The following is a 13,874-nucleotide window of genomic DNA, read 5'->3' as shown; positions in this document are numbered from 1 at the left end:
GCAAGTCACATGAAAACAAACTTAGCCTTAGGGCATAATTGCTAACAGGTTTGTTTTGTTTTTATCAAACCAAAACAGCGCAAGAACATAATCATCGCATCAATGCTATTTCAGTGACTGTAATGTCCAAATCTCATCTTCCAAAATCCTGAATGTCCTAAGCTCTAACTGTAATAATGAGAAGAGACCAAGCAACCCTAAAGGATCTAGCTTCAGCCTTCTGACAGGAATGCTGCTCACAAAAATGTAAGTACAAGATTTTGTCTCCCTGTCTCCAAAGGGTCTTTAGAAGAAAGAGCACATTTACCTGATACCTGAATACCCGATCCTGCATCTTCAGATTTCCTTTTCTGTAAAAGGACGTCACAAGTGTCTTCTAATTTGTCCCCAGGATTTGAGGTCTGGAGCAGAGGGAAAAAAAGGAAGTAAATTCAAATTTCTCACAGGCAAGCTATGAAGGGTAGTACAACTCACACAGGAAGATCACAATCAGAACGGAGAGATTGTTTTGCAAGAGCTCGTCATCAAACAGCATGGACTGGATTGAATAGTCTGTACAAGTTTCAAGTCTTCATGAAATGAAGATTGTTTTAAGACTACTGAGTACTTATAGTTGATAGAGCTGGGAATAAAAGGTTAACATTATTAGCTGCCTCAAACTCTTCTCAGCCAAAACCAGAATAATTTTACGGCTCCACAGATTATGTAATTTCCTAGTAAACAAAGAAAACATGCCCCTCGTATTTCAGAAGTTTGGGTGTGGGTCTTTTTTGTTTGTTATTTTTTTTAAAGGAACAGGGTCAAAATTTTCTTCCACTTAGATAAATCTTTTTGTAAATACTCAGAAGAAAAAAAAAACATTCTCCCATTTTTCTATATTTCTTCAAATCAAATGGGAGCCTAATAAACCCACATGTGATTTAACTTACGTCCAACATTCTTGAAACAGAGTTCATTCCTCTCTTGTCTGTGATTTTTACCTCTAGATCTGTGTTTCCCTGAGTAGGAGGAGGAAGGAAATAATCTGGAGTCAAGAATTCTTCAGACATGTCAGCAGATGAAGTACGGGAACAAGGTAATTCTCTTGAATGCCCCTGTGAAAGATGTTATCATTTAAGATGCTTTCTTCACTCTATTGAATATACATTTTAGTCAGCAATGTTAGACAATAATACATCAAACTGAAACAATATATAAATTCATTGTTCTATGTTTCAACCCAGTTCCCGCTCCTCACAGTTTACAGAACCACTATATGTAATACGTCAGGGGGACTGTTAGTCATATCACAACTGAAACAATCCGCTGTTCTGGTAGTTCAGTGAGCAACACGGAGAGACCAGGCTAAAACGTTTTAGGGAAAACAAGCAGGAACTAGATTTCTTGGAATACTATACATACTCTGGAGAGAATCTCAGCTTGTTGAAGAATGACCGAACTCTTATGAATAGTTATTCCAGATTCTGCTTGTTCATCTTGTGATGGTGACTGGCAACTTCTCCCTAGAATGTCACAATGGAACAATCATTAGGCTAAAAGTAACACGAATTTAGTGTTCTGAACACTGATGTAGCATCAGTGAGAATGTAGAGTAAAACTACACTGCCTGCCAAAAACATGGAGAAAGGACAGGCAGAACACAGCGTTAATCTAAGCAGGTGAAGCTTTCCTTGTTCCTTTATCCAGAACTATTACAAAAACACCGTCTGTACTATGCTGCTACAGAAAAAGCACTTTTCAAGTCCAATTAAAAGAAATAAAGGTGTGAGAGCATAGCCATGGATTTAAAAGCTTTGGGTCTCCCATACCAATATATGTTAATGATGATGAAGGGTCTCCATGCTCACTGGACATTACATCCAGCTATTAAATAACAGAACTGAGTATTACGTTATGTTAGCCAATGCCTTAGCCATTGACCTGCTTTGGAGAGGAGACTCTGGAAGAGAAGATGGCCGATTATTTTAACAAAATCACAGAAGATGCAATCTGCTCGGAGATGGAAAGAGACAAAAAGGGAGATGAAATAATCCTTTTTTCAGCCTTACCCCCAGAACTTATGAACATAGACTCCAAATCACTCTCCTCAGATGCAGATCTATCCTCACAACCCACATCCCAAGGCTCAACGTTGTCACCTGCATGCCATCTCTCTCTCTGTTGGTCTCGACTTTTTCGGACCCTAATGGCAATGTGTTGAAAGACTTCCTCTATGCTCTCCGTTTCACTTTCAGATGTACATTCACTGGTTGGATTTGTAGAAATGAGTTCCAGTTGTCCTGAGGCCACTCTTTTGGCCATTTGCTTTACTTCACCTACACAAAAGAACAAAATTTCCAGCTCCTGCAACAGGATCTATACCTTCAAACCCTTTCCTATGTTTCATTGTATCTGCATACTTGGAAATGCTGAAGTTATAAGCCTGTGTATTCCTTTATACAGAGAAGAACTAGGCGCTTCCTTCTATTTAAATTTAAAACCTGCATAAATCAATATGGACAAGCCTTCACATGAATAATTTTTGTTAGTTTGCATTCTCTATTATTCATTCTGTACTGCCATCCACTGGTCGTTGCTATACTACCCTTTCTAAATTCACATGCCGTCCCTCCCTTATATCCTCTGAAACAGGGTCAGATATTCCTTGAGCTTTATAGTCAAACCATCTTAGCGTGGTTGTGATTATTCCATGGCCTGAATGCACAAGATGCTGGATTCCACTCATTTGGTTTTCCTCCAGGAACCGCCTAATAAAGTGATTAAGGCAGACAGACCTTTCTGAACTAAGAAAACGTGTTAAGTTTTAATACACTACACTGCAGTAACACTTGCTAGTAACATTAAACCCTAGTTAATGCCAATTTACTTACTCCTCCATTCTGGTTGCCTCATCCTTCTCTCCTCACTTGTTTTTGTACTGTAAATTTCAGATGCTGAGTTTGGATAGCACCTATGATAAATCATTACAAGACATGAGAAACTGTTAATGCACAAGTGTATTCTGTTAAGTATTCCCAGTCAATGAAACACTAGAAGTTGTCCCACAGCACCTAACGTAGGGCCTAACCCTCACCTACGAAAGCCAGTGTTTGTACTGAGAATTGAATGAGGCTGTGTACAGAGAAGAGAGCTGCCTTACTACTAGCTTCACCATTAGATTGCTCTCCTTAGGCACTGTTAGTTTCAGACTACTGACCTCCATCAGAAAAGCATTCACAATCTGTCTGAATACCACTCTTTAGAGGTAACTGCCCTGTTGCAGTAGTTACCCTGTCAGCTCCGCAGCTGACAATGAGTCACGGTAGGGTCCTAATTGGACAGATGGCTTCTGGCTTACTGTAAAAACATTTAATGCCATCTTTAATCCCGGATGTGTCTACTTTTGACAGTGGCTGTAGCAAGATGAATCTGCTAGAATTAATTCTTTTGTGAACGTGATCAAAACTTACCACCTCTCTTCTCCACTTCCACTTGCTGTAGAATGTGAATCACTCCCTCTCTGACACTGCAAGTTGAACTTATTTTTGCATCTTACAGATACACGTGGGAGTAAATGCTGAAATGAGTCCAACAAGCCATGATTCAGCGCGTTGGGCACTCTGTTAATTATCGGTTGAGCTGTCTGTGGGACATACTAAGAACCAGACCATGCAAATTCTACTTCCTACATTTTATTTCAGTAGTACTTCTCAAGTGAAGGGATCACAACTCCAGGCCTTAACCTCGTAAAAGCTCTGCCTGGATCTACAGCAGGTTTCATGTGTATGTAAGCAGACTGTCATGACACCTGGCTCCCAGAGGAAGGAGTAGACCTAATGACCCAAGATCAGTCCCACAGCAGATACAATACAAATTTCCCTCTCTTTCAGCAAAGCATGTCAGCTACTTATAGTTAATAAATAATTCTAGATCATTTTCATTATTAAGTGGCAGCCCAGACCTCCTTAACTAAGCATACCCCCCTGCACCCCCAAAAAAAGTAATAAAATAATAATAATCTTTCTCCGCTTGCCATTTTTCCTAACAGTCCCACTTCAATTTTAGCACAAGATTTTACTCCCTCCTCAATTACTGGACAAATATTTTTCTGGGGAAAATATAAAATTACTACTGCAACGCTGAGCTGACCATTTTGTTTTCTTTTCTATATACAATGCATATAGCATGCACATATATTTTAAAAAAGACAGATTCTTCCTTTCTCTTGGATGCCATTCATAACTGTCTCTTTGCCATAAACCCGCTAAAGAACGCAGTAGTAACAAACACCTGCTCCACACTTTACCTCACGGTCTAGGCCCTCTTGATTATCCAGGCTTTTCACCCCACTGAAGCTGAGATCATGCTGGTTGTTTTCATTTTTACTCTTACTCATCTGATGAAAGCTCTTCCACTTTTCGTTCTGAGCTGCCCACATTTCCTCTGCTGCCTTTGAAATAGCCAGGAAACCATCTCCACCCAAACCTCCTCGTGCCTCCCGTGTTACCAGAGGTGGAATATAGTCTCTTGAGGGCGGACCTATGGCTTTCCATAAAAAAACATTAACTCCAGAAAAAGGGTTATTGGTGTTTTGGTAGATATCATCAGATCTGTTCCAGGGTCTGTCATGAAAAGTTTGCTTAGAAAGCTGATACGTTCCCATTTCCTGGAGCAGCTTCTTTTGCCTTTCATTGTCAATGAATTTGTCCAGTTTTAACTCTGTTCTGCACAGTGAATCTGCTGCCTGCTGCAACATGTTCTGAACAATCTTTAAATTAAGGACACATTTACTGATGTGCTGCTCATCTGGGGACGGACCACTCATTCTTCTCCCAGCATCTCCTCTCACCTGTGCCAGCATGCACAGGTCAGAGACCTCACTTTCCCCTTCCTCCTCTTCTGTAGCGTCCTCTGTGACTGAGTCTGAAAAGCCACCTTCCTCATAAGCTGGCTTTTCCTCACAGTACACTCCAGGGGACACAGAAAGGTCTCTGAGGGCAGCCTTATCTTTTACCTTTTGCTGCCTTTCTTTATCCTTTAGAGTCTGACCTACTCCAGCTCCTTCTTCCAGGAAGTCTTCATGAGATTCTGGATAACTGGCCAAGATTTCATTCATTTCAAAGCTACAGAGGCTGTCATCCACATCACTGACACCGCAGGTCGCCTGGACTTCAGAATCTATGTCGTGAATTTTTTCCTGTGCGACTGGCCGTAGATTGCTCGATGCCTCACAGTCTACTAAAGCATTATTCTCCTCAGGAAAAAGAGAGCATCTTGGGGCAGCAGAGCTGTCTGGAAAATTTGATGTTAGGTGTTTAGCTACTCCTCCAGATGTCCAGACACACTGCTTTTGTACATTTAGCAGTCAACACCTTTTAGATATTGCATAAGCAGCATTTAACACCTCTGCTGAAAGCAGTGTGCCTGAACTTCAATCATTAACTCAACATAAAGTCTTGAGTTTACATTAATAATTAGGGTGGCAGGTAAAATCCAAATATAATTGCTTTCTGTTTTCAATCTATATCACCAAATCTGTAAGTGCTACCATTTCAGTTATTTACAGTAGATCTTCATGGACTGAGAAAAATCCTAAGGAAAGGACACACAACACCTTGCTGAAAAAAAAAAAAAAGAAAAAAAAACACCTTACCAGCCTCTGTTACCTCTTTTTCTGTTCTCTTCTGGTAGCTAAAAGCTGATGCCAAACAGATGTTTACATCTGTAAAAACAGCAGGCCTTTGCACTTTTGACATTTCATCAGCGTGCCCAGTCTGAGACTTAGCCAAGTCCTGTAACACAAGAAATATTTTTAGAAGCATCTTTAATTGACCAATCTAGTCTCCACCTTCTATTTTAAGGTGGTTTGCCTCCATGATCAGAGAAGGATACTCACTGTTCAGATTTCACACAAAAAACCTCCCACCTAGATTTAAGCTGAACATCTCGAATCCAAATGAACATAAAACTCTTCCATTTTTAAAACATGAAAGGCTACTATCCTGGAAATCACCTTTAAATCATTTTTCAGTATATACTGAATATCCTGAAGGTTCATGGAGCGGTTCTTCTGTTTAGGTTCTAGCCCTGACTTTACTACACCATAGTAAGGTATAGGCAGTCTGACATCCGCTTCTAACTGCTGTCCTGAAATTATGAGTTGTTTAATAACGGAGTCTTCAACACCTGTCCAGGGCAGGGTCTCTGCAATGCATAAATACAGATTTTATGTCACAACCTGTATATTAAGGGAGGGGCAGGGGGTACGGAAATGAGAGAGAGATCAAAAACAAGGAAGCATTTCGTCTGCACGTTCTGTAAGTTACAACTACTGTCACAAACTAAAACAGTACTCAATCCAGAATCCAGCCCGGCATCTCCCTATCTCACATCAACAGTGGATGCTTTAAAGGGAGCTGACAGTAATCTCCTGGGTACAGTCACACAGTAACCCACACTCTGTATCCTTCATTCCTAACCAGCTACGCTTCTAGGTTAAATTTTCAGAGTAATTATTTTTTACCCCATTTCTCTGTCAAAATAGTCCAAGTCAACATATAACACAAGTTTACCTGCAAATTTTCATATTGATGAAAAGGATGAAAGGTGCACAAACTTGTTTTGCATATTGCAAAAAATTAACTGAGTATTTTGCTGTCCTTGCATGAAGGAGATTAAACAGCAGCAATACAACATACACAGAATTCTGTATTTGTATTGCCTACCATTAATCTCGTCTCTTAGTTAAGCAATTTCAAGCTTTTCAATTACACTTTACAAGTGTCTCCAACAGTCTGCCATTGTCATCAACGTTTGTTTTTTGCCTGGTGGGTTCCTCCTCCAGGTTACTTCTGTATGTGCACTAACAACAAGGTTTTATGCAGCCACTTAGGGAAAATAAACAGTCTGCACTGAAAATCTTCATTGGGCTACCCTAGTGACAAAAGAAGCCTAAGCTTATGCACATACCTGTCAAGGCCTCCTGCATTACTGTACAGAAACTGTAAATATCCGATTTCACTGTGACAGTTTTTTCAAGGATTACTTCAGGTGAGCACCATTTAAATAGCTGGACTGGGACAGGAATACGAGTCAGATCACTGTGTTCTCCACTATCTTTGCTATACAAAAGGAGAAAAAAGTTATAAATTGGGACACACAGCACACTCCCCTAAACAACTGTGTCTTTTGGAATTAAACACCTGAGCTTGTTTTTATCTTCTTCTAGCTTAAGTACCTAAAAGATCCAAGCAGACCTGCAAAAAAATCTGTTGCATTTTCACACCAACAAATCCTGTATTTTGGCGTTGTAGAGCAAACAATTTTTCTTGCAGAAGTAACAACTCCTTTAAAAACTTTACACCAAGCAATAGTCAGAGTTTAAAAGTTCCCCATAGTATTTTTACAACCAATTCTTCAGCATTCTGTGCCCACAGCAGACTGCAGACAAAAGAAAAAAAGCTGTCTTCTAGATTCAATTATTTTGCAACGTATACATGTCTAAAAGCTAACTTCTTCCTCACACAAACTGCAATTTATGTGTTATTTATTTCACAGTAGGCTGCAAGTATCTGTAGCTTTAAGAAACAGCCAAGATTTAGTAAAAAAAAAAAATGAGTTTTCAAGGACATTAGGAAGTATCTTTGCTCATTTCATGACATTTCCATTGTCAGGTTTTTGTTTATTATCAATTTTACTCTCTCTCTTTACAGTGTAACCGACCTTTTATTCCCTTTCTAATGCAGCTGCACTGCAGGCAAGAAGTTTATACAAGTATATAGTAATTTACCAGATAAAAATGTATTGTGTCCCTCATAAAAGGGACAAAGATGTACTAAAGCTTCTTCTCGTCATTGGCGGCACTTAGTAACTACCACCAGATCTTCGGCCCTTTTAGGCAAGCCTCCATAAGTGCAAATTCAGCAGAACAAGAAGTGAATTAAAGTATTTCCAGCCCAGCAACAGAATTAGTGACTGACTCAAAGAGAAATTTCATCTCTTCTGTAAGATTACATTCTGTCTCTGACAGTACCTCTAAACTCCAGGGAAGACCACCTTCTCTTAATAGTTTCAGATATTCCTAACACAGAATCTAAGTTCACCTAAAACTTGCCACATAGCCTGTAGCAAAGTTAATGTACCTGAGCAGCGATAATTTAGAGTTCTTCTCTCCTGTAACTCTGTTGCCTGGCTCAGAGGCAGGGGAGTCACCTAGTCATCAAGCAGGACACCTGCTAAACCACTTCAGCAGAATTCAGCACTAAATTCGGTTTTGTGTTTGTTCCCTCCACGAACAGTGAGGCAATTCTTTACCTCTCTATCATGTATTCCATGTTGCATAGCTTTGCCTCTCCAGAAGAAACAATCTGAATAGCATGGGATGTAATCGAACGATGGATAAACCCCCGGGAGTGTAGAAAACGCAAAGCATCATTAATTTGAAGCAGTACATGCAAAATTGTCTCCATGCGCAGCACTGGAAATTCTGTACGCTGAAAAAAACAGAAGTACCCATTTTGTATTGCAGGTCTTCAAAGCCTGAACTACTGAGAAATCATTGTACACTAGGAGGCAAAGAAAGCAAAAATGAAATGTATTTCATTGTAGTAAAATTCATTTCATATTTCATTGTAGTAAAAGTCATATGAATTACACTTTCTGAACAACATACATGCTCTCAGTACCAAACAAACTACTAATACACTAAACTGGAATTAAGGAAAAAGACAATGATAATGCCAAAATTCACCCTGAAGCAGAATCAACTCTTAGAATCTCCTGTCTTTATCTGCAACTTATCTTTAATTTAGATGTTTGTACTTGAACTCTTAGGGGGAAAAAAAAAGGATTCAATTAACTATGGAAAAAGAAGAGAAAAATATCAAGTGATAATAACAAAATACAAACTGGTTGATTAAAAACATGCAACCGAGCTCACGCCTTCATTGTTATATACAGGCAGCCTGCAGCAAATTGCATGCATATATTAAAGGACAAAAGCTGGTCTCACCACATTTGCGGTGCACAATCACATGCAGAAGTTCAATGGAATTTAATAGCAGCCATTTTAAGATCAATACTAAACAAGAAATCCAATGCAACTGCACCTAAACATCAACTGAAGTATTTGCCAATGGCAAATTTCACCAGCATGTACAGAGTACCCAATACTGTGCAATGAAATAGAAACCTTAATACAGACCAGTGATTTTGTATTTTAAATGAGTAAAGACTGCAAATATAGTTACTGAACTCCTTTCTCTCAAATAATTACTGAAATAATTACGATAGTATTTACAAGTATTCCAATTACCCTTTCATGAAGGATGCTGTACAAAGAGCCAAAGTTTACCCTTTCGTATACTAAACGGGTTTTCTCCAAATCACTAGACAGACAAACAGACATCAATTGCAGCAAATGCGGATGACGGAGTTTACTGCAAAGGGAGAGGGGAAAAAAGTTACAACAAATCTAAGATTAAAAGAGTACTGGCCCTCTGGGTCTTTTTACCAATACAACATGCATGCTTGTAACTTATTGTTTAAATAGCCAAAATTAGAAAAGAACGGTAGATTAGGAAGCATTTAAGAAATAGGGCTTGCTGTTGCTACTAGGGCAATCTATAAGCAAGCCCTCCAGGAAAATGCAATGAAGCATTCACACAGACCTATCAGAAAAGAATAGTGTATTCTTTATCTGTATCCTTCTCCTGTATTATACATAGTGAAGAAAATGGAGTAGGAAGAGAAGAAAGACCTGCGTTTCTCATTTAAGAGAAAGCAGAGTCACAGTGTGATTCACCTCAGGAAGACTGTCAGGCTTTCTCCCAGCCTCAAACCCCTGCAGCACCTGTGCCCACTGCACACTCGCTTGTTCTTACCTACTGTGCTCCTGCTCTGCAATGAGAAGATCAGCTAAGCGCAGCTTACTGCAGTTCTGATGGGGCTCAAAGCTGAGTTCCTTCACTGTAACTCTGCTGCTTCCCCACATTAAGCTACAAGGAGAAGAGGAGTATCTATGACATGCTTCTTACAGGTTCACGCCCTCCCTCCCCCCTCTGGTTACAGGACTACTTCCAAAGAACTTTGTGATTCCAAAATGCTCTGGTGCTGGTCTCCTACCGTTAGTAACAATCCATTATTTTGATCAACCAGGCAATAGCATCTATTCTTTCAAATGCATAATAAATTCTCCTCCTGTTAAAGACAGGATGCAGCAGAGTACGTCTGCTGTTCAAAGACACTACCTTTCCACGGCCCACGGTAAAGAACAAAAAAAAAAACTCTAAAACCCCTTTCACTAAGACAATCAGCCCACTTTGATACAAGCCAGAGCTTTGGGAAGATAAATCACTGATTTGCAGATTCCCTAGGTGCATCTTTCAGGCACAACTACTCGCTACACAATACAACAGATTAATAAATAAATAAATAAATTTTAAGAAGGCCAGAGTTTGCACTTGCAACGTTAAGTTTGCCACAGGTTTGAGCAAGTGGGCCCCAGACATGCACATCCAGAGGCCTGTGGTCTGACCTGACAGTTACAAGGGCTGAACGCTGAGCAAAGCAACCCGTGCTACCCCAACAATTTACTTCCCAGCACAAAACAGGAGTCGGTAACTAAACACTGTGATCGGTGGGTAACCACGTATGGGTTAATAGTGCCGGAAGGGACAAGAGCAACCTATAGGTATCAAAAATGTCTAAAGAACACACCAGTGGGTGGGCTGCAAAACACAAGTTACTGACAGAAGTAGTGGATGAATACTCACCAGACAAAGAAAGCAACCCAGACAAAGCACCTACACAATTCGCTACTGAACAGTAGCAAATACACACGAAGAGGGGGTAAAGCCCTTTTGATTCCACTCACTTTGTCATGATCATGCATGGTCCAACACGGTAAGAAAACGTCGGTTCATCATCTGCCTGAACCACTTCTTTCTCCCCAATAATCGGGAGAGATGCCAAGTACCCTAGATGCCTGCTGCCTGCAAGATAGAACTGAAACAGCACCCGCACATAAACCGAAAGGAATATGCAACAGTTCCCAAGACCTGCATTACATCTGCCACAAACTCACTAAAAACTTTAACCCAATCACTGCAATGTGAACATTAGCCAAAGCATCACGATGAAGCCTTAAAGTTATTCATGTGAAAAGCTTAACTTTCTAGTGGGGTTGAATAAGGAACACAGAAACAGTCACGGAGAAAACTTCACTGTTTTTTTTCCCCAAACCAGCTTCCTCTGATAAGGCCAAATGACTAAAGGTCTGAATATTTGGGGTCCCCACAGCTTTTTTCCACCACTTCAGTAGAAAGAAGAATGTATTAAGAATCAAAAATAATGGAGGCAAGGTAATTACTGTGAAGAACATCTGACCAAAAATCATGAAATCTGTATTAATATCGTTAGAAAACCATTATCCATAGCATCTTACCTTCCCAAAACCAAAGCTGTAAATGTTCCTGGCTGCATTAGCTCCCCCTTTTAGAAATCTACCCAAAGGACTGTCAACATTTCTAAATATCAAAAACATAAATAATAGGAGTAACTAATATGCCATGGCAGAGTACAGAAATAATGCAACAGCCACGTATTTTTAATGTCATGATTGTAATGCATATGCTGAAATTTCAAATTATTCTGCAAATAATTGAAGCTTTTAAAACACGCTTTTATGATACGCATGTTTCAAGCACGGTGGCCAAATACACACATATATATATATACACACACACACACACATATATAATCACAGGCACCATGCATCACCTTTTCTTCACAGGTATGTATTTTTCCTGACAAATATCTGACATAAAAGCTCATGAAATTGTTGTAAACACACCACCGAAAGATTTAGTGACCTTGAAAAGTCAAGAACAAACTACTTCATGTTACGGCCATTTTAACGTTACTTAATACAGTATTTCTTATCACTGATTTCAAGAGTAAATATTAAGAGACGTCTACAACTACCAATTTCTATTTGGAACTCCCATAACAAAAATAAAAAGAATGATCATTCCTAATACGCTTTGGTTTCAAATCCAATAGCGTCAAAATGAACAAAAATGCATAAATTTCTTTATATAATATGGAGTAAGAGTCCAGGAGAATCAATACTTGAGCACATGAAAATATATTCTTACCCTTGAACAAGACCACCAAACCTAGATGGACTACAAACCAGCGCTTTTGAGAAGCAAACCTTCCTGAGTTGATCACAGGGAAAATTTTGAATGGCAGCCTGCATGTGGAATGTACAGCGCTGTATGAATTCCAGCATCTGGGTGGAGAAGGAGAGGAAGGAAAAAATGACCTCAGAGCTGTAAGTTACTCCATTTTGAATTAATAAATCCTGGCCAACAAAAAATACCTCGTTATTTGAAATATTGCAAGTAAGCTGCAAATAAGTAGGCGCTTCAGGAAATTTATATGCAAAAGGTTTTGAAGAAAATTACATGAAAACATTAAAAAAATTATCAAGCACTATGTGACTAACTAGACATATCCACTTAAATGCACACATACCTGAGCACTGCTTTCTCTGTCAGCTGACATAGCCCAGCACTGCGGATTTTTTCCATCTTTATCGTGTACTCTCAGGTCACCTCCTTCATCCAGTAACTTGCTAAGAATCCACTGATTTCCCGAGAACGCGCCTGCGTGGACTGGGGTGCTTCCATCATAACAGCGACTGAGGAACATGAAATCAAGAAGGTTTCAGCCAACCACTACCAAATTCAACCAGCTGAGCCTCTGAGAAAGAAAGCAGTGTAAACATAAAGCTTCTGTACACCCAAACAGCAACATGTCCAACGGAACAAGGAAAATTAAGCACCTACTTACATTCCAGGAGCTTTGGCTCATATAGCGGTATGTGTCTTAAGCACTTCTTCGCAATACACAGCAAATATTGTGTATTACACTGACTAAACCCACTACAAGATTAAGTATCAGTTCCAGTTTAAAAGTATAAACTTATTTTTGTACTCAACTGATTAGGGTCAGAGCCATAATCCAACAGCACATCCACTATTTTACCAAGACCTAACAATGCAGCAGTGAAGAGAGACGTCTGGCCCATGGAATTCACAGCATCAACAAAGGTGCCTACAAGAACACAAAAGATGACTATAGGTGGATGTTTTAATTATTCTCCCCATAAGAAAAAAAGCTGTGGGTTATTTAATACTGCAATGGACGGCTGTATTCCCTCCGAGATAGTGGGAAAGTGTAATGTGGTATTAACTGAATGATAACGAAGAATTATTGAGTATTCTTCATAACTCTCTATATGCCATGCCCCTGCTACTGTGCAGTGTTTTCATATAAACAAGGTGTAAAAGAGTGAAGTATTAATTCGGAGGAGTGTGGATAACGCCAGAGCACTTAACTAGAAGCTGAATTCCCCTCACAGGGTCGCTAAGAGGAACATTGTGGCTCCTTCACGGGTTTGAGCCAACGAAAACAACTTACAATCTGAGCGCCGAACAGCAGCCTCGCTTTTAGGTTTTTTACCTGTTTTATCTGTTTTTTACAAATGAAAAAGGACACAAACCACTCAGCCTGTGCTCTCTCCCTCCCAAGCCCCGTAAAAGGGCCGGGAACGGTCATCGATGGCGGGAGGCCCCTGCGCAGCAGCAGCGCCGCCCGCCCGCCTCGCGCTCAGGAGAGAGCACGCCGCTCCTCCTCGTGGCTTGTGACGCCGGACACTTTCGATCACACTCCTCTAGTTACCAACTACAGAAATGATCCCTGAAAGTATAGTCCTGGCCTCACACCGCCGCCTCGCCGGGTCCCACGGCCGCGGACCGGCCCCCAGCTCACGGCGACCCCCCGCTCCCCGCCCGGCCCCGCCGTTTCCCCCCTCCCCGCGCCCCGCCGCG

At 40.3% G+C, this 13,874-nt stretch overlaps 1 protein-coding gene across 9 annotated transcripts in view; it reads right to left on the bottom strand.

Annotated features, from left to right (window-relative positions):
• Window positions 1-13,874, bottom strand: part of TEX14 (testis expressed 14, intercellular bridge forming factor) — a gene marked incomplete at its 5' end in the record, with an annotated part of 28,687 nt that overhangs the window by 12,820 nt on the left and 1,993 nt on the right. For 6 of the 9 annotated variants that reach the window (XR_013941185.1, XR_013941186.1, XR_013941187.1 and 3 more), the window contains 18 exons: window positions 308-401; window positions 930-1,094; window positions 1,402-1,502; window positions 2,049-2,315; window positions 2,871-2,950; window positions 3,450-3,556; window positions 4,286-5,271; window positions 5,633-5,771; window positions 5,993-6,183; window positions 6,949-7,100; window positions 8,293-8,471; window positions 9,293-9,416; window positions 9,861-9,974; window positions 10,853-10,983; window positions 11,423-11,504; window positions 12,135-12,271; window positions 12,517-12,682; window positions 12,984-13,098. Coding sequence is in view for 5 of the 9 variants with exons in the window: in XM_080563000.1 (XP_080419126.1) it covers window positions 308-401; window positions 930-1,094; window positions 1,402-1,502; window positions 2,049-2,315; window positions 2,871-2,950; window positions 3,450-3,556; window positions 4,286-5,271; window positions 5,633-5,771; window positions 5,993-6,183; window positions 6,949-7,100; window positions 8,293-8,471; window positions 9,293-9,416; window positions 9,861-9,974; window positions 10,853-10,983; window positions 11,423-11,504; window positions 12,135-12,271; window positions 12,517-12,682; window positions 12,984-13,098 (3,330 nt within the window). The remainder of the gene's footprint in view (window positions 1-307; window positions 402-929; window positions 1,095-1,401; window positions 1,503-2,048; window positions 2,316-2,870; window positions 2,951-3,449; window positions 3,557-4,285; window positions 5,272-5,632; window positions 5,772-5,992; window positions 6,184-6,948; window positions 7,101-8,292; window positions 8,472-9,292; window positions 9,417-9,860; window positions 9,975-10,852; window positions 10,984-11,422; window positions 11,505-12,134; window positions 12,272-12,516; window positions 12,683-12,983; window positions 13,099-13,874) is intronic. The other 3 variants (XM_080563002.1, XM_080563001.1, XM_080563004.1) reach the window with 3 other exon arrangements.

This window comes from Anser brachyrhynchus, assembly GCF_964034855.1.
Source record: "Anser brachyrhynchus genome assembly, chromosome: 20".
Lineage (NCBI taxonomy): Eukaryota > Metazoa > Chordata > Aves > Anseriformes > Anatidae > Anser > Anser brachyrhynchus.
This window is presented reverse-complemented; position numbering and strand designations above follow the sequence as displayed.